This window comes from Microtus oregoni, unplaced genomic scaffold (genome assembly GCF_018167655.1).
Source record: "Microtus oregoni isolate MIOR12 unplaced genomic scaffold, Mior012 000016F_ref0000370, whole genome shotgun sequence".
NCBI lineage: Eukaryota > Metazoa > Chordata > Mammalia > Rodentia > Cricetidae > Microtus > Microtus oregoni.
In genome coordinates, this window is record NW_024543075.1 from 42521181 (window position 1) to 42543310 (window position 22130).

The window sequence follows — 22130 nt, forward strand, 5'->3', positions numbered from 1 at the left end:
TGGGTCTTTGTGTAATTTTGGTATCAGGGTAACTGTAGCCTCATAAAAAGAGTTTGGCAGTGTTCCTTCTGTTCCTATTATGTGGAACACTTTGAGGGGTACAGGTATTAGCTCTTTTTACATCTTTTACTTATACTCCATGTTGTATAACTCTCATTAAAAATAACAAAGGTAAGAAACTTTTAAAGTCAAAGTAGACATTTTGAAAGAAAATATTGAATGAGGACTCCATGGTAATGCCTGAAGAGTATGAATAGCCCTTGACTTAGTTGTTGGTTGGAGAACACTGAGAAAGACAAATGATGGAAAGCAACCTGGCAGCATTTATGAACCTCTGATATCTGAGTTACTCTTTTTTTACAAATATTTTCATGACTCCGTCCCTAATTTGTTTCGTCCTCACTCCATAAATAACTGGATTTAAACAAGGAGGGACAACCACATAGAGATTGGCCAAGAGGATGTGAATGCACTGAGGAACATTTCTACCAAATCTATGAGTCATAAAAGAGAAAAAAGCTGGTGTATAAAAGGCTAAGATGACACAGACATGCGAACCACATGTACTAAGGGCTTTGTGTCTGGCATCTCTAGAAGGAAGGCGAAAAACGGCCTGTAGGATCCAAACATAGGATAGAGCAATGAGAATTAAATCAAAGATCAGAGCAGCAATGGTAAATAAGCCATAGATGATGTTTATCCTTATGCTGGCACAGGCTAGCCGAGCTATCCCCATGTGTTCACAGTAGGTATGAGGAATTATGTAGTGTCCACAGAAGGGCAATCGCTTAAGGAGTGGACAGAAGGGAATGACAAGAAGGACAGGCCTGCCTACTACAACAGATGCCATGATTGCTACCACCTTGTTGGTTAGAATAGAAGTATATCTAAGTGGATGGCAAATGGCAACAAAACGGTCAATTGCCATGGTCAGGAGTACAACAGATTCCATGCCTGTGCAGGTGTGGATGAAGAACATTTGGATGAGACAGCCTTCAAAACTTATCTCTGTAAGGTTAAACCAGAAGATACCTAGCATCTTGGGAACAGTAGATGTGGAGAGACCAAGATCAATGAAAGAGAGTAGAGCAAGGAAGTAGAACATGGGCTGGTGAAGATTCTGCTCATTCTTGATCACACAGAGAATTGTGAAATTCCCCACAAGTGCTATTAGATAAACAACAAAGAAGGGGAAGGCTATCCAGACGTGGAAAGCATCCAGGCCAGGAATGCCCAGCAGAAGGAAGGCAGGGGGGTATGAGGCACTCTCATTGACAGAGGACATCTTTATGGGACTCTTGGAGATTATTTTCTGCAATCATTCTTCAATATTTCTGGGAAGAAATAAGAAAATGCATAAAAGTTATTGATACCAAGTAAACTCTTAATAGTTAATACCTTTTAAACACTTTAAAAGTTACCTGGGATTCAGGCATGTTTAAGAGAAATCCCAAAATGCTGGACAAAATAAAGGGTCAATTAGAATGGGAATACATTATAATTCTAACATTCAGAGTTCCTGATCTTTAGGTGTGGCCTCTTTCTTTATTTGCCAAAACAATACTGCACTCACTTCTGCCTTTTAGTGAAGCAATGGATCAATTATTAGTGTTTTTATGTTCTAATAGTTAAAATTTTGGTATTTATGACCTAAATAGTTAATATAAAATATAATTATTATAATAGAAGAAGAATAGTATTCGATTATATTTAGCATTTATGCCAGGGTTAGCTCAGCATGAGATTGCTTTCCTAGCTTTCATTTGGCTCCAGAACCACCAAAAAGGTTACTTCCCATTTTTAATAGTTTTGCAAATTTTTTATTAAACTTGGAAATAAAGAAAATCTAAGCTATTATAATACCGAATTCTAAAACACTGAAAAAAATATTCCAATGAGATTTAGAATAAGTCAAGAATATGAACTTTTATCAATTTTATAAATATACTTTTGAATTTCTTCATGTTTAACACACCAAGAAAAAAGATAGCAATCCTGGTGGTACAGGAATGTAAACTCTGCTATTCAGTAAACTGAGGTGTAGTAGGAGCTGCAGGCTGTGTTCCTGCTACCCTAGCTCCCAGCCGCCTGGCTAGCTTATGCCCCGAAATAACAACACACAAATTGTATTCTTTTAAACACTGCTTGGCCCATTATATCTAGCCTCTTCTCAGCTAACTCTCGCACCTGGACTGGCCCATTTCTAATAATGTCTGTAGCACCCCAAGGTGCACTTACTGGGAAGATTCTAGCCTACGTCCATCCTGGGTCAGAGCTTCATCGCGTCTGCCTCAGAGAGCAGCAGCCTGGCATCTAAGCTCACTTCCTCTTCCTCCCAGCATTCTATTCTGTTTACTCCACCCACCTATGTTCTAACCTATGAGGGCCAAGCAGTTTTTTTATTAATTAACCAATGACCTTCCTCCATCACTGAGGTAGGAAGGTGCTGCTACCTTTAAGGTCTACTGAGCTCCAGAGTGAGTAAAAGGCCAGCCTGAGCAACTTGATGAGAATATGTCACAGAATAAAATCTGTACAGACAGACAACACTAACTGATTTCAGTAAACATTAAATTTAAAAATGAGAGAGAGAAAGAGGAGAGAGTGAGAACATAAAGATGGAAGAAAAATTATAAATAGGAGAAGAATTGGAGATTGTATTGAATCCAAATACACTATATGCATATATAAACATTAAATAAAATATTAATAAATCTGAGCCATGGATAGAACTCATTGGTAGAATTCTGATAAGAATCCATAAGACTCTAGGTTTCATCAACAGTACTGAAAAAGAAGAATAAGTAATAAAAATTTAATTGAAAATTTGTAACCAATAATTTAACATTTCAGTTACTAAGGTATAAGTATTTGTAATTCTATATAGTAAAAATTGATAATTAAAATTTTATTGAAAAATGTCAGCATTCATAAACCCCAAAACATAAACTGTTTAACAATCAAAACTCTAAAAATTATGAACAATGAGAAAGAATATAATGTGTGTGTGTGTGTGTGTGTGTGTGTGTGTGTGTTTGTCTGTCTGTGTGTGTGTGTGTGTGGGTAGCCATAAATTGTGGACTGAACTTTATTAACCTGAAAATGCTATCCAGATTGCTATAAATTTAGAACATTTAAAACTAAAACCACAAAATTTATTTGATAATGATAATAGGTGTATTCTAAATTTACCATTAAACAAATCACAGAGTATAATAGTATGCATTAAAAGAGTTCTTGGTTATTAGAAAATTAAAGACTAAAGAAAAGTGACACCTGCACAATGAAGGTCAAACAAAAAGACTAGAAAAACAGAGTGAAATAGAGAGTTACATGAAGTTTGATTTTTATAAGGAAATTAATGTAATAATTCAATAACCATATAACCTTGCATAATTAATTTTAACATATTTAAAAGAGTAACACAGTTATATGCAACTTGATTTTGATGAATTAATGCACTAATTCAATAAATATAAATCCTTGCAAAACTAATATTTATCTTATGTAAGAAAGCAAAACCTCAAGTTTAACATACATTCTTCCAAACTTATGACATATGTATATGAAATATATCAATATGATATTTTTCAGTTAAAATAGTCTTTAACAAGTAATAAAAATAAAATAAATCTTTACAAGCTAAGGTTTTTATACTCAACAATAGAATACATTTTTACTATACACGTAATGTTTTCTTAAGATAGAAGATGCAATAACTATAAAAGTCATCCATTTATCGTACCAAATTTAGAAGTTTTCTAGCGAAATTGTGAGTGTAGAAGGTGTATAATGGGAAGAAATAGTCACAATCCCTAATTATACTTCTCCACAAAAAAGTTTTTGTTTCGAGTGTATAAATATGTCTTCAAATGATTTTAAAGGTAATGGGATAAAGTAGGGAGGCTTAACTTGACATTTTGCAAAGGAAATATATAAATGTATTAAAATTATCCAAATCACTAGGCATCTGTAATTGAATGATAAGCACATAATGTCATGATGCCTGAAATTGGAAATCAGAGCAGCAAGTTTTGGGATGATGGAACAATAGGCTTTCCAATAGACTAAGTGAAATGGAAAGAGTGAAGTTGGAGCTGGAAAATAAGGCATCTTCTAAGCTTAGTAATGTTCCATGTTTATTATTTTACAAAGAATTAAACTCCAAAACCGTTGTTCAAGATAGAGGAAACAGGTCCATTTAAAGATTAGCACAAGGATGTTCATGCCAGTTTTGTTCATGCATGTTCCACTATGAGAATAACTCCAAATACCCATCATTAAAGAAATATTTTATATAAATGGAACCTATTCAGCAAGTAGTATGTATTAATTTTAATGCAAATAAATGAATAAATATTCAGTCATTATATTCAGTTAATTTATAAAACTTACTTAACTAACTACATACCACCCAACATGTATGAATCTTTAGACAGGAAAATGGAACAGGATTTCTTTAGATGAGCTACCAAGGGTTAAGAAGAGTCAGGAATGAAGTAGAAATGGGCACAAGTGCCATATTTAAGTTAATAAAATTTTATATCTTTACAAAGACATGAAATATTTAGGTAAATGTGCCTGACAAAAATATATGAATATGAGTATTTATACATATGGAAATATCATTTTTGATAAGTCCAATTCACGTAAAGGGAAAAGTATAGGAGGCTTAAGATTTCGTTCAATCAATTTTACTCATTGCTTCTATAAGTTCATTTTTACACTCTAGTGTAAATGACATTATGCAGTGATTATTTTTTTGTGCCTTAATATAATGCTCTCTAAATCTATCTATATTGTTGAAAACAACAGCCCCTTCTTTTCTAAAGGTATCTATCTATCTATCTATCTATCTATCTATCATAATCTATCCATCATCTATCTACCTATTGTCTGTCTTTCAATGATTATTAAAATTTAAGATATCATATTGTTCTCCATAGTAAATTGGTTTAAAGTGTATATCTTAACACAATAATGTCACCTTTTGTAATGCACAGTATTATGTGATTTGCTTTAGCAAAGTCTTACACTTTGCAGTCAATTTTAGAGGTAATATAATTTTCTGAGTAGGAATTATTTTCTTTCAAATAATAAAACAAAAACATCCTAAAACAGTATTGCCTTATTTCTTAGTCACATTATTAGAGCACAAAATAAATATCCTAGAAGTTTAACTATTATGCCATCATTTTGTTTTGAGTGAATGGCCTTTTATCAGTAATTATTTGTACTGAGTGTTCTTATTCATATCTGTTATTCTACTGTCATTAAAGGACAATTTCCTTTTCAATCTATTATTATACTGACTCTGATTTTAGGACTTTACATATTTGGTGCCTACAGTAATGATATTCTTTATATAAGATATAAAGTCTACACCTAAATTCTAAAACACACCAATAATACATTACTTTTAAATTTTAACATCCATCTCTTAAGAACCAGAATGCCTCCACAGCTCTTGATTTCATTTACCAATGATAGGTGTTGGTCCTACAATTAAAGCACCATATGCCCACCAACTTTTTCATTACAAACCTTTTCCGATAGTGGTGTAGACAGGCACTTACTTTGCTTTCAGTTATCCTCCTATTAGATCTTTCTGAACCATTCTGTCTTAGCACTTACAGACTAATATCATGCAAATTCCTTTGTTCCACTTGGGCCATTAGGGATCATTTCATTTATGATGGATGACCACACTGTTTGATTCTAGAAAAACCCATATCTACAATTTCATTCTGCCAATTATTAATGGATTTGAAAAAAATTATTTCAGGAGTTTTACTTTGTTTGTCTATGAAAGCTGTGATGGTTGTAATGATATCAGTGTGTCTGACAGGAGGGCTGAGTGAAATGCCTGATGGGGAGGTCTTACTCACACTTGGAGGGAACACATTTTAATTGTTATTGTGCACAGGGACAGTTCTGGTTCTAACATCTGAATGCAAATAAAAGACGTCATGTCAATCATACAGACAAAACTTAATTATTCTATAAGGAGCAGTATGAATTGAGTCCGTACCTTTCAGTATAGTTGAAAGTGAGGCCACTAAGATCATAGTTCCAAGCACACAGTGCCTATTTAGTTATGTGACAAACGAGAGAATCAATTAAGAATCCCTTACTGACATTTATTTAGGAAAACTACCTTTTCAGGATAAACTTATAATTTCACAATAAACTGCATTGTGAAACCAGTAACACGTGTGGAAGACTTGACTCTCTTTGAACAAAATAAGAATGACTCTTTTTCACTCATACTCCAACTAAAAAACACTAACAGACTTTCAAAATCTGATTCATTAACATATATTAGCACATATATTGCAGCCTATAGTACAAGGTCATTGCTAAGGGCTCGCCATTAAAGCCGTGCCAATTGTATCCAAGAGATCACTGAGACTCAACATTGGCATGTCCAGTAGAGGCCACCGCTTTGGACACCAGGAACTCATCGAGGCTTTCATCAGACAGGATTGGACCCTGCCTTGTCTGGGGCCTTCCCATACATATGGCAGCTGGAGATGAAGCAAGGTGACGATGTTTTTACCTGTGCTGCAGCTGTAGCTATTACTATCTTCTAGAACTTCCAGTAACTCCCCTGGGCCCACCGTGCCAGGCTACCTCACTTGTTTGGAGACGTTCTAGTGGGAGACAGCACACATGTACAAGATGTGGGCTCCCTTACCAAGCAAGACAAAGTGTTGCCTCTTCCCACAGCCACAGGCAGCCCCAGTGTTCTGGTTTACAGTCTTCTCAAGATGGAGACCTTATGAGGAGAAGGGTGCTCCCTTGAGAAGCTAGCTGAGGTCAGGCTGTTCAGGGACTGAGAGTCTCTGAGAGCTGGATCATGCCATCAGAATCCTATGGGTTCAAAACCCATCTGAGAAGTCTTCAATCTCTTTTGAATTTTATTTCAAAGGAACATCGTCTTCTATGAAGTTATTTTATTTTTAGCTTTTAGGTCCCTTAATTTTTGTAATTTTCTTAGTCATAGTCTCAAATTTGTAATCACATTTTCAAATATATCCTTGTGATTTCTATTCATTTTTCTGACATCAAAGCAACGCATAGTGCCCTTTATAATTCCATTTTGAATTGTATAATGTCATTCCTAAAATATCCTTAACATCTGATTGCTTATTGTATTGTCTACTTCTAAAGTAAGTCATACCAAAGAGAAAAATAGAAATTTAGCTGAAACTAAGTCATTTAAAAGTCTTCAATTTTTGTTTTACTTTCTAGTGTACTTTTACATATTTTTATTTCAAAAATAGTACATCCTGAGCACAGTTTCCTCTCCTTCCACTCCTCCAACCTTCCCTGTTCCCTAGATCCACTCCTTCATTTCCTCTTCAGATAGCAACTGGTCTCCAAGAAACAACAGTCAAACAGAACAAAACAAGATACAATATGACAAGGCAAAAACCCTCATATGGAGGGTGGGTAACCCAATAGGAGGAAAAAAAGTACAAAGAGCAGACAAAAGAATCAGTGATGCACCCGCTCCCACTGTTAGGAGTCCCACCAAACACCAAGCTGGAAGCCATCATGTAATCGCAGAGGACTTGGTGCAGATCTTGCAGACCGCATGCTTGCTGCTTCTCCTCTGTGATATATACATATTCGTCCTGTTTGGTTCTATCCTAGGTTTCTGGACTGTTCAGTCTCTAGTGCCTGACCATCCAGGCAGTGTGGGCCATGGGCTCCCTCTAGTGGCGTGGGCCTCAAGCTAATCCGAACACGAGTTGGCCATTCTCACAAGTTCTGTACCACAACTGCCTCAGCACATTTTGCAGCCAGAAGAGATTACAGGTGTGTTTGGGCAGGGGTGGGGGTGTCCAGGTTTCTTTTTCAGTAGCCTGCAGAGTACATTCTCATGCCAAAGAGTCTAGAATGTAGAGATGAAGAGTCTAATCAGGCACCAACTGGATCTCTCTACCTTGAATGAGTTTTGTAAAAGCTGTCCTCAGCAGTGAGGCCCTGCTGCCAGTTTTCATAGAGAATCTTCTACTTAGCTTGTTTAGGTATCTCCATTGGATGCCCTAGGCCAACAGTTCAAACAAATGCAACCAAGTTCCACCACTGGAAACCTTGCCTGGGTACAAATGAGGGACAATTCCTACTGAATCCTCCATTGCTAAGAGAGTCCTAGAGAGTCCTCACTGGGGTCACCCTCATAGATTCCAGTAAGTTCCCAGTGTACTAGGTTTCCACAGCACTCCCCCTCTGCTCCTGTCTCTCCCTACAGTCTCCTCTTCCATGTCCCCAAGCCTGATCCCCTGATCCTTCTGGCTTCCATCCCCATCTGCTCCCAGTCTCTCTCTCTCTCTCTCTCTCTCTCTCTCTCTCTCTTTCTCTGTCTCTCTCTCTCCTCTCTCTCTCTTTCTCCCTCTCTCCCTCTCCCCCCCCCGTGTGTGTGTGTGTGTGTGTGTGTGTGTGTGTGTAAAAATTAATGGCTGTGTACATTGCTTAAAATCTAAATCTTAACTTTAAAAAAAGTGAACTACCTGAAATACCATGTATACTTCTGGAAAACTTAAGTGGTCAGGAAATAATCACTTGCTGTCTCATTAGCAATAGTGCTTGCTTTGTATTATTTGCATATTACCTAATGTCATGGTGTTGTGGAGGGCTGTTGTTTCCTAACGTCATGGTGTTGTGGAGGGCTGTTGTTTCCTAATATCATAGTGTTGTGGAGGGCTGTTGTTTCCTAATGTCATGGTGTTGGGGATAGCTGTTATGTCTTAGTGTCATGGTGTTGGGGATAGCTGTTATGTCTTAACTTCATGGTGTTGGGGATGGCTGCTGTTTCCTAATTTCATGGTGTTGTGGAGTGCTGTTTCCTTTCTTACACCTTGGAGCTCAATTTTCTTAATAGTAGTACCCTGTTTCTATTATTATATATAAAGTGTACACACATATATTTGCTCTAAATTTTTGACATGTCCTAGTTGTGTATTTTAAGTTGTTCACTGGGATAAGGAATAGTCTTGTATTCAGTTATAAGATGTTAATTATCCTAATATATTATAGATATGAATGTACAATATTAATGTCATGTTTATATGATAATTATTAAAATACTCAGCAAGAAACCAAGTCTATTAATTTATGGACATATTGTGTAGTATATTTACTTACCATTTACACATTCATTAAATATTTTAGTAAAAATAAAGTTGAAAAAGCTGCATGTTGTTTTTTTGTGGTTTTGATGTGTTTTGTTTTACTTAAAATGTCTTCCCTACCTCTTTCTCTTTCATTCTTATAAACATTAACTTTGTCGGATTGTTACTCTTCTCCTCACTTTCTATTCTCTCAGCTCCTAACACTAAATCAAGTCGCAGCTGCCAGATGCTGTCATGAGCAAAATGCAAACCATCTGTTCCTACCTTTATACTCTTGTCTTAGCACCCACCTTTGTTACCTTGTATTAACATTGTTTTTGTTTTTGATTTTGTTTTCTTTAGAAAGAAACTCTATGAGAGATGGTTTGAGAGATGGCCCTGTGTTTAAGAGAGCTTCTAAAGGCCTAGAATTCAGTTTCCAGTGCCCATATCATATGTTTCACACCCTTGTAACTTAAAACAAGGAGACCCAACACCCTTTGCTGGCCACTGTAGGCATCAGAATCTTCATGGTATACACTTATACAAACAGAGATGCACACACATATACACATACACACAAATACATCTTTATCCCTTGATAAAAGGACCTTGTGTGTTCTTTATCCACCTGGCTGCTTCTATCACTTCAGACTAGAGTTTTCCTGTGTCTATTGATCTCTCAGTTTCCCACAAGTTACATTCTTTCTATCATTCCAAATGAAATTACTGTCTGGGCTTGTTTGGTGACCAAAGGGTTACTAAGCAGTGACTGCTCCATATTTCAGAAATAAGAATTCAACTCACTGTCTTGATTGAGTCATCTCTTAAGAAATATCAAGACAGTGACATCTGTGCAAGCATGAGGACCTCGTCTCAGAACTCCAGCATCCATGTAGAAACTTGTTGTGATGATCAATATCTGTAACCTCAGCACTGGGTGGTGGGTAGGAGGCAGAGACAGGAAGATTCCTGGAGCTCATTGAGCAAACACTCTAGAGAGATGAAAGAGTACCAGTTTCAGAAAGAGCATGCCTCAAAGAATAAGCTTGAAGGTGATGGAGGAAGACAACAGGCATCAATTTTTGGCCTCCATACATTTATGTGCAAACAGATATGAACATGCACCTATGTTCATGTGCACACACACAGGAACACAAACACAGTCACACAAATGCACATGATGGAAAGGAAAAATATTAACACAAAGTCTGAAACGTGAAAGTCACTCATGTATTCTGTTATTACTAATCTAGTCACTTCTGCTAGTTTCATGTGATTTTTCCATGTAAATGCTACTTCATCATACAATGATTAACATTTTTTGTACATAATTGGAACTACTGTCCATACTAAAAATTGGGAGCTTATTTTCCTCATTATTAAAAGTAAAATTTTTCATAAATTTACACATTGAATAACCTTTTCTTCAGATATCAGAATTTTATATTAGCTTGTAAAAAGTAAGGTCCAGTTTTTCTATGTATCACTCTTAACCTCATACATCTAAATGTTTATAGTTTATTTCTGATGTTCATAACTTCCCTTTCTTTTATCTGCTTAGTTCTAACCATAAATAACAGGATTAAGAGCAGGTGAGCTGACAACATAAAAAATGGCAAGAAGAATGTGGATGTACCGGGCAATTTTCAGCCAAATCGATGGGACATATCAGAGAAAAGTGCTAGTGCATGGAAAGAAAGCATGAGGCAGGGAGTGGAGCAGAGAAAAATGTAGAGATCAGTAAAAGTCAAGAAAGAAAGAAAGAAAGAAAGAAAGAAAGAAAGGAAGACAGACACAAACTTGAGAGCCACAGGTGCTGAGTGTCTTGAGCTGGGCGTCTTGAGTAGAGAGTTGAAACACAGCACAGAGGATCTGGACATAAGAAACGGCAATGGCTATGATGTCACATATCAGGCTAGCAGTGGTAAACAAGCCCTATTTGATGTTGACCTTGATGCTGGCACAGGGCAGGTGGGCAATGCCCATGTGCTCACAATATGTGTGGGGGATGATATGGTGCCCACAAAATGGCAACTGTAAGATGAGAAAGACCAAAGGTCTTAGGAGGATGATCCAAGCAAATGATGAATACTACCTTCTTTGACAATACCAATGTAGAGTGAACAGGATTACAGGTAACCACACATCGATCATAGGCCATGGCCACAAACACAGCTGACTCCATGTCAATACACAGGTGGATGAAAAACTTCTGGATGAGACATCCCTCAGATAATATTTCTTTCAGGTTAAGCCAGAAGATTCCAAGCAGCTTAGACCCTAAGCAATAGAGGAGAGGGTGCCCAAACTGCCTTGTAGTCAGACTGATGAGTATCTTAAATATCACCATAGAACCTTCATTGAGCAACTGATGAAACAGAAGCAGAGACCCACATTGGAGTACTGGGCTGAGCTCCCAAAGTCCAGTTGAAGAGTGAGAGGAGTGAGAATATGAGCAAAGAGGTCAAGACCATGATGGGGACACCCACTGAAACAGTTTACCTGAGCTAATGGGAGCTCACCAACACCAACCAGACTGGGAAGGAATAAGCATGGGACCAAGCTAGTTTCTCTGAATGTGGTGGTTGACAGTTACATGGCTGGACAGACTGATGGGCCTTTGGCAGTAGGACCAGGATTTATCCCTACTGCTTGTATTGGCTTTTTGGGAACCTATTCTCTTTGGATGGATACCTTGCTCAGCCTGGATATAAGTTGGACCTTCCCCAAAGTAATGTGCCTTACCCTCTCTTAGGAGTGGATGGGGCTGGGGTATAAGGGTAAGTGGAGGGAATGGAAGAAACGGGGGGTGGGAACTTTAACGGGTATGTATAATAAAGAAAGATAGCTTGTTTATAGACGATATTGCCTTTTATCAGAATGTATTTCTGACTTCTTTATAAAAGTCAGGTGTCCCAAGTTGTGTAGATTTATGTTCATCTTCAATTGATCAATGTGTTTGTTTTTGTGCCAGTACCATGCTGTTTTTATTACTATAGCTCCGTAGTTTGAAATAAGGGATGATGACACCTCCAGAAGTTCTTTTATTGTCTGGATTGTTTTAGCTATTCTGGGTTTTTTGTTTTTCCATATGAAGCTGAGAATTGTCATTTCAAGGTCTGTAAACAATTATGTTGAAATTTTTACAGGGATTGCATTAAATCTATAGATTTCTTTTAGTAAAATGACCAATATTACTCTATTCGTCTTACCAACCCATGAGCATGAGAGATATTTCCTTCCTCTATTATCTTTTCAATATCTTTTTTCAATGACTTAAAGTTTTCATCATACTAGTGTTACAACCAGCATCAACAAAAATACCACATTCTAGGGTAGGAACAGAGAGATTTAGAACTTTTAATTGAGAATATGAAGACACAAATAAAAAAAATAAAACAGGAAACACAGACTATTACTGGAAGGGAGCTCCAGTCAGTACTGAAATCACCCACATTTAATTTCCAATTGCTTAAAATACCCCTGACCCCAAAAAGTAGAAGACCAAAAAACTGCCTTAACATGATACAAGGAAATAACAGACTAGTTGAAGATTGTGGGCTACATCCATAGTTAGACATTATATTTAAAATGACTTGTATAAAACAAGTCATACTCATACCCTAGACCAAAACATTCTGTAGGCAAACCACTCCCTTGGAGGAATCCAATGTTTTCTCCTTAAATGAACTAGAACCTTAGTTGGATGGATCCTTAGGCTTTTGTTTGAGGTAAAAACATCTACTTCTCTATTCCTAAAATACAAGGTCTGGATATTAACCACAACTGTTGACAATAACCTTGAGAGAGCAGAACTCTCTGGTCTAAATCTAGGTAGAACCCTTGTTTGAAGTAGAAACACAATAACCATGAAATAATAGAGGTGAGTTCTAATTCTCTGACCTGTGGTCAACATAGAAATAGACTCACATTTTTGGGCCTCCACCATTCCTCCCTTTTTATTGATTTTAACAAAGCCCATGCTTCTAAAACAGGACAGATGATAGTGTCTGCATTAGGTGAACACTTTCCAATTTCCCAGACTTACCCATCTTCAGCACATGCATTCCAATCATACATGTTCATGTCTTGGATGCCTGGGAGGATAAAGGATCAAACCCATCTCTGACTCCTGACCTCTGTAATCAAAGGGTTAAGGGAGAAAGTACCTCTGGGCTCTGTGTCTCTGAGCCAAGTGTCTGTCAAGAAAGTTCATTAGCAATTAGCTAATGGTAAGCAAGCAGATAATACTTTGTGTTATGTATATTTCTATGGCCATCGTATCTCCTAATTAAAAGAGTGGAGAATCACCAGGGTTGGGAATGCCTACTTTGAATTTTTCTAAAGTATTCATTTGTATCAAAATCTAAATTTGTCTAATTAAACATGTCAAATTCAAGAATCCATTGGTATTGTCAAACTTTTCTTAGACAAGTTCTATTTTTTTTCGAATCATTAACATCTTATAGTGAAATAAAGCATTAACAAGTCAATACCATAACACAATTTGTCAAATCACAATTCTCTTAAATCCATTCTAACCAAAAGAAAGAGTTTTTGTACTGGGTGAAAGAACAAATGCAATGTTGCTTTTAAGCAATTGTCCCAGTCTCTGAGCAGCATCAAAAACCCTTAGGCTTCAGTCACTCCTTGTAACAAGTTTTTTTTTTTTCCCCTTGAGGGGAAAACTGGGTCTCAGCTCTCAAGTTCTCTCAACATTTCAACAGCAGACTGAATACCTCACTGGCAAACTGAGTTCTGTGTCAAAAAGTATAAAACAGTCAAATGTTTAGTCTGTGCTTCTCATCTGGTTCCAAAGTAAACAGGACTCACTAAGTCTGGAAGTTGGCACAGAAAGTCCATCAAGAGGCTAGGAGTCACCATCACCATAATCTTCTTTCCCTTCTCAGCTTAATGCTGTAATTCAGGAACATTGGTCCAGGTACCCCTTTCCTAGGCCTGCAGCATGGTACAAGGAAATCAGGAACAAAGACTCACTCTAACTCCAACTCTTGTGTGGGGACCTTAGCAGCTACGATGTCATCATCAAGGCTGGCACCTTTCTGTCAAACACATCCACAAGATGTTCTGGTAACCATCTTGCTTGAGCCTCAACCTGTGAAAAAACACAGACATGCTCTTAACACAGGATCAGGTTTTTTCCTTAATCCATAAAGGGTCTCTCTACCTTGCTGTAGCAAATGTCATCTTGGTGCCATCAAGCCAAAATCTGTCTGCAGCAAGTTGTTCATGGAGATTCATATTAAAGAAGTTTAGTGTAAAAAGTGCATCGCTCAAGGCATTATGTGGCATTTGAGGATATAATTTTCCTGTTTTTATTTTTTGAAGTTGTGTTTTCAAGGAGCCAAAGGTATGCTTCACAACTCCTTGTCCTTAAGGAATATAAGGAATACCTGCCTTATGTTTGATATTCTATTGGGATCAAAATTGTTGAAATGCTTTACTAACATATCTGGACCCATTATCTGTCTTTATGGTTTTTGGCGTCCCCATATATGAGAGGCATTTTAAGCAGTGAGTTATTACATGTTTAGTGGCTTCTCCAGTTTGTGCAGTGGCCATCAAGAATCCTGAATATATATCAATGTATCTTAATTTGCCAAACTCTGCAATATGAATAACATGCATTTGCCATAAATAATTAGGAAGTAGTCCTCGGGGAGTTATCCTTAGATGATGTACAGGTAAATACTGTGAACATATATTGCATTGCTTAGCAATTTGTTGAACAACTTCTTTTGTTAATCTAAATTGTTTTCCTAAACTTATACTATTTTAATGATGCAGAGCATGTGATCACTGAGCAAGCTCAACCTGAAATAAAGTAATTATTTTTGTAAGTTTATCAACCAAAGCATTATCTTCAGCTAAAGGAACATTGGAATGCGCTCCCATATGCCCTACAAAGCATGGCGACCTTCTTTGTTGTATGGCATTTTGAATTTAGAGGAACAGCATCTTAACTTGCATATTGCTAGTCCCAGTAAATAAGATGGTTTCTAGGACTTAAAGAACATTAAATATATATATTGGCTGTCAGTATATAAATTAAATGCCTTGTCTGCAAAAAGCTGAAGCACTATAGCAACAGCTCACAGCTCAACTATTTGAGCTGAGGGCAGTTCTGCTTACACTACACATTCTTCACCACTAACCACATATGCAGCTCTTCCATTGGAAAAACCATCTGTAAAAAATAACACAGCACCCTTAAGGATCTTTTGCTACAACTTTAGGGAAAGTAAAGGAATGTAGTTGTGTGAATTGCAATAATGGATCAGCTAGGGAAAGGTTATTAATCTGGCCTTGAAATTGAGCAAATACAGTTGCCCAAAAATCACTATTTTGAACCAATCAGTCTTTTGCTTAGTATAAGGAACACTGGTTATAGCTGGATCCCTGTCAAACTATCTCCTAGATTCCATCCTGCTCTTCTTTGCTAAGCAAGCTACTGCTTCAAAATAAGGGCTTAATACATTAACTGGCAAAACAGGAAAATGTAACCATAAAGCAGACCATTTTGCCATAATACTGCTGTAGGAGTATGTTTTGTAGGCAATATACATGCTTGCTAAGGCTGATCATTGTAACATGGAGGGTCAGACTTGCTTGTTTGGGTTTCTATCCCGCCTGGTACCCAACAACTGTTAAGCCACAAACAAAATCACACATTGTTCTCCATAAATTATAAGCTGATTGGCCCATTAGCTCTAGCCTCTCACTGGCTAACTCTCACATCTTGATTAACCCATTTTTTGATCTATGTTAGCCATGTGGCTCGGTAACTTTTTCAGTGGTTGCAGATCACATCCTGCTGCTTCGTTGGTCTGGGCAGGAATGGGAAGAAACAACTTCCACCTTCCCAGGATTCTTCTGTTCTCATTACATCATTTCTGCTTCCTGTCTAGTTTTCCCACCTACATTTCCTACCTGGCCAATCAGCATTTATTTATAACATGATTGACAGAATACAAACAATTTTCCCACACCAGTGAGTAATAAGCACTTGGAAATAAATAGTAGATAATGAAAGAGGAAAGATAAAGGCAGGGCAAAAATTGGGAGGAAAACTATAAATATTTGTAAATATTGGACAAGGAAATAGTATTTAACTATCTGTACAGTCTCTTAGATGTATTTTGATAGCTAAAATGGAACAGCAACAAAGGCAGAGATATGTAGAGTTTGTAAATATTATATTCTCACCCCATGCTGGTGGCATATCCACTACCACTTTCAGGCTGCTCCTGGACTCAGAGAGGCTAAAGAGAGGCATCACCTTCACCCCTGCAAGCATCAGTGCTATAGTCACCAAGTCACAGCCTGTCTTACTACTAAACGGGTTAGAAGAATGAAGGGAGTGTGACGTGTGACCAAGCAATGGCCTAGGTTACTACTGAGACTGTGGCAGTCCACACACATGCACAGTAGCAAGCTGAGTCTGACCCATGCTGTGCTGTTCGGTGGAGCCAGGAAAGGCAGGAGACAAAAAAAAGTTTGAAGGGTTATACCTCCCACAGCCAGTACCCAAAGTTGGTCAGTAGAAATTCCTAGCTTGTGCTCCTCCATGCAGCCCAGCTTTAGCTTCTATCCAAGTTCCTGGGCCCTGATCCAACAACCAAGCTGCAAAATGTAGCCCCAGGCCAGGCAAGTGCCTGTGAAAATGTAAATGAGCACATTAAGCCTGTCAGCTAGGCAGACTAGCAATCTGGATTAGAAGAAAGATAGTTGTGAAAACCTTATTTAAAATATCCTATGGGAGATCTTGAGCCACTAAGTGAAATTCTTAGAGGCTACAGTGATTCAAGTTCCAGTAGGTAGCTTACAAAAGCTGGCAGACAGATACTTAAACAGATACAGTATGCTATACAGAAACAGCATGCATTATATTAATTATGATCTTATGCACAAATCAATCCCACACCAGTTATGATTTAAAGGGATTTTTTTTAGGGGGGTGAAACTCATGAAACACCAACCGTCAGGAGAGGAGCCTAGTCGCGGGAGCAGGAATCAAGCGCTGGAACCAAGAGAGCAAGCCTAGGCTTTCCTCTCTTTTTTAAAGATAAATAGACCACGCCCCAGTGAGCTGGTATTTCAACTGCTATTGGCTGAAGGAGCGGAAGGCACTCCTACAGCTCAATGGGCTCCTACTTCAGCGACTATTGGCTGAAAGAGCAGAAGGTCCTCCCTCAGCAACTCACCTCTCCAACTGTGGTGTAATTTTCTTGTGGGGTCCCTCATGTACTCCCTTGTATTCCTGGCCATACTTCTGTGTGTTCTGGGGTTCACTTTTTGCCCCACAATGTGGTACCATATGTTGTGGACCAGCCTCACCAAAATACCACTTTCCAGGGTATTCTAATCTTTTCCTTGCCGGGTTAGAGATACCCCAAGCTATTTTATATTATTTGAGGCTATAGTGGAAAGGCTTGACTCCATGATGTCTTTCTCAAATCATTTGTCATTTTTATGTAGGAGGCACTGGTTTTTGTGAGTTAATGTCTATTCAGCAGCTTTGCTGAAAGGGTTTATTTGTTATAGGGATTTTCTGGTGGAATTTTTTGGATCTCTCATGTATGGTATCATATAATATGCAAATAAAATACTTTGATTTCTCCCTTTCCAATCTGTATATCCTTGTTCTCCTTCAGTTGTTTCATTGCCATAGCTAAGAGGGCTGTGGAGAGAGTAGACTACATTGTCTTCTTCCTGATTTTATTGGAACTACTTTGAGTAACACAAATGAAATCTCCAAATATTGGGGAGAAACTGTATCAATTTGGAATCTTTGTCAGCAAGTGATTCTTCTAGTACCACGATGGGGTTTGATCTAATTGAGTTGCTGTACAAAGGGGCCCCAAAGGAAATACCCAAACAAACTAAACTGTTGCCCAGACTATAGGTGGCTCTTCACAAACTGGCAGCAAGGGCCCATTGATGAAGACATTAGCTATTGTGGTTGTTTGAAAAATTGCCCCCATAGGATTATAGGCAGTGGTACTATTTAAAAGGATTAGTGGGCCTGACCTTGCTTTAGTAGGTGCTGCCTTGTTGGAGGAAGTGTGTCACTGGGAGGTTTGCTTTGAGGTTTCAAAAGCCCAAGCCAGGCTCAGTGACTGTTTCCCTTCCTGCTGATCTGGATGTAGAACTCTCAGCTCCTTCTCCAGCACCATACCTGGCATAACCAAACCCCAAATTTCTTTATAAGAGTTGCCATAATCATTGTGTCTCTTGTCTGCAATAGAACATTGACTAAGACACCTGCATATCTCACTGAAGATGGAGATATTAAGTCAATGCCCAAATAGAACCTTTACCCTGTGTCTTTGGTACAGGAAGGCACTCTGCACACTCTCAAAAGAGAAACATAAGCACCAAGTCAGTCACAAACCCTTTGTCTACACTGGTGCAAAATATGTTAGGACAACAATCGCACAAAACTTTTATTAGTAACCAACCATGGCTGATTTGACTTAAGCCCACTCATACATAATTCATACTATCATTAAGATTTTACATTAATAAAATCATCATTTGTTGCAACAAATGAATATTAATTAGTATTATTAAATAAAGTTTATATATTATACATATTCCTCCATTTTTAATTAATGCACTTTTCATCAGAGGAAACTCCATCTGGATTAGAGCATTATGTATGAGTTACATTTACTTATCCCCTTAGTTATTACAGTTTCTCTAATATTTCTTGTCTTTCTTTAGTCATTATTCACATCTAATACAAGCAAGCATTACTAAATACAATATTGACAAATTCATGGAAACAGAACATTTGTACACATTCAGTTCTGATGCACTCCTTGCCTTTGCTATCCCCATCAAACATTTCTGCCTCATTAATTTTCCCTTTCTCTTTTTTTATATCTGTTGGTTTCTCTTAGCCTATCTCTGCCTTAAAGTCACTTTCTGTTCAGTCCCATATGCCCTTTCCAGCTTTCCAACAATTGTCCTAACTGATTCCCACTTACTTATTCATATTTAACCTTCAGAACTTAAAGTCCAAATATTAGATAGAACATCTGATATTTCTATAATTAATTAATAAACCAATCAATTAATTAATGACCAAATAGTCAAAGATCTCAACAAGTATTCATCCAAGGGGGATACTGAAATGTCTTACATTTATACTTAAAAATTATCAGTATGTCTAAAAATGATTAGGAAAATACCAATAAGTACCAAGATGATTTTACTATGTACCTTATAGATGGGCTTATATCAAAATAATGACAGATAACAAGTGTTCCTGGGGATACAGAAGCTGTTCTTCCTCTTGCACAATGCAAATGTAGATTAGTGCAGCCATTGTGGACGTTTTATGGCATTTTTTCAAAAGTATATGAGTATAATAATTACCATATGGTTTATCATTCCCACTTCCCTAATGAATTACACTCACTATTTCAAATAGATGTGTGTACTCTTGTGTTCATAGAAACATTTTTAGGGACCCACAGCGGTCATCAGCTGCCAGGTTAGGGCTTTGTTAGCTCTCTCCTCCCTCCATGTTGGCATTTTTACTGGATGTGCAGGTTTTATACAGTTTAACTGCTGTGAGCTCATGTGTTCAATGGCCATGGCATGACCAGAAGACAGTATTTCATGGCTCTTCTACCTATTCTCTGGGTCTTGTTAATTATGTTTTTATATTGAATTACACTGGTTCATTGTTGCGATAAGAAAAATGACAGATTTTTATGAGCTCAAATTGTCTCCTATGATCTAGTTACTTTTATATATTAAGTACAAGATTTTTATCTCATTGCTAACTTATTTCCATATCTACAATAATGTCTATAAAAATCAATTTTGTTTCCTTTTCACAATTTAAAACACTGATATTTTTAAGTATGGCAGCCTGCATGTTAAAAACATACTCTTATTTTTTATTCACTTCTAATGTACTATATCATGCTGGAGGCAAAATACATCATAGTCATTTCAATGATTTAGTTTCATTAAAATTTTTGTAGTCCCATGGTTTCATTGAAGAATTAACAGATCTGTTTGCTATATCCTTTACGTAGTTTACTTATTGCAAATAATAACAGTTACTTATATTTTGTATTTGATAGATTATAGATTATAATGTAGTATAAACTATTATAAACATATATTTATATTAACAGTGTGATAAAGAACCAGACAATACCTAATTATATATAATCAGAGGAGACAATTATTAGCTAATGTATTTCAATAAGAATATAATGTAACTCTATAATTTAGATCACTTTTCTGGTGTAAATAAAATTTCCCATCAATGGATCCATTCTGCATATTAAATTAAAATTCTCATTAATTAAGTTGCATCATCTGCTCTAGTACAGTGAAAATCATGCTTGTACACTGGTTGCTAGTACTGAGACAATGTGTCTGAACTGACTAACCTTGCTTCATCTGTATTCCATGCAACACAGACTTAACAGGTCCGCAGTGACACAAACGTGAGTATGTTTTAACAGTTCTTGTTGTGATGCATGCATAGCATCAAATGTGCTAAAATTATTCACAGTAGTAAAGAAGTTCAGTTATTATTTGTAAGATTTTCACAGATTTTCATTATTAATTGAAGTACTCCTCAACATTGTATTAAAATAGTGTAGCTGAAAAGGTGAGTACAATTGTTTCAATTTATTAATTCTTGTTCATTACCATGGTTTTGCTACTGTGTCCCTTTTAAACATGGATACATCTTTATTAGTTTAGATTCCATGTAGTATAATATCTCATTCATCCTAAGGATCAAGAAAAATATAATCTTGAGGAGTAATTTTACATAAAATAAATGTTTTTATTTCAATCTACCTTCACATATAATCTTGGGAGAGAGTTGGGAAAGTAAGACAGTAATAATTTATTGATTAATCAAGTGAAAATATCTTAAAATATTTCTGCTGATACAGAAGTTTCTCCTGCATTGTTGCATGCTGATTATGCTTTTCTGTCTAGAATGTGACAAGGCCACTCTGCTCATATTTGTATTATCAAGTTGTTTATTTTTGTCACCTACGTGTTTCTTATTACTTCCTGTGATACTGAAGGAAATCATTTGAGGAAGTCATCTATAGCCTTGCCCCTCACCTGAGCCAGATGTTATTCTTGTCCATCTGTTCACACGTCTCTGCCACAGTATGAGAAATAACTGGGGGCTGTGAAGGAACATAGTAATTAACCTTGCAAATGGCATTGGCATCACAACTGAAAGCAACACTTAGCATTGTAACTTTAGTCAATTGGCAAAAATTAATCTCAGCTACTTTGCATAACTTCCCTTAATATTTTAAAATTTAGCTAATGATGGAAGATGAAGAATTACCATGCTTCATTATATCTTTTTTTTCAAACTTAGCTTGGTCTTTTTTTAACTTCCTTTTTTACAATAAATATTGCAGATGCCATTTCTGAAATTTGAAATAGTCCCTTTAGTCCCTAATGAACTAATTTGATTGAAAAAGGATAATGACTGTGCATATTCTCTTGAATGATAGTTATCAACAATTAAAATGATTATACTTGGTGTCATTTATAACATATGATGAAGAATTATTTTATTAAATATCAAAAGAAACATTTAGAATATATTTCAAGTTTGTCCTTTTGGTTTATTTATTTTTGTTTTTACATCCCAATCAAAGATTCTCTTTTTTTCCCTTGTTCCCAGTCCCTCTTCTCCACTTCCAATACACCCCATCAACTCCTCATCCTCTGTTTGTCATCAGAAAAGTTAGGCCTCCTATGTCTATCAGCCAGCCATGGTATATCATGTTCCAGTGAGCATAGGCACCTCCTCTTCTTTTAAGGCTGAAAGAGGCAATCCAATAAAAGTAATGGGTTCCCAAAGCATGCATCAGAGTTAGAGACAACCCCTCATCTCACTGCAAGGAATCTCACATGAAGACCAAGTTACACAAGTGTAACATATGCAGAGGGCCTAGGTCAGTGCCATGCAAGATGCCT

The 22130-nt window shown here is 36.9% G+C and overlaps 1 protein-coding gene and 1 pseudogene across 1 annotated transcript; both read right to left on the minus strand.

The window, feature by feature from the left end:
- Positions 1-346: 346 nt before the first annotated feature.
- LOC121457808 (olfactory receptor 52E4-like) lies at positions 347-1285 on the minus strand. Its single transcript, XM_041666820.1, has one exon. The coding sequence runs from the start codon at positions 1283-1285 to the stop codon at positions 347-349; it is 939 nt and encodes a 312-aa protein (XP_041522754.1).
- A 9400-nt stretch (positions 1286-10685) lies between these two features.
- On the minus strand, positions 10686-21391 carry LOC121457412 (annotated as a pseudogene).
- Positions 21392-22130: the final 739 nt, after the last annotated feature.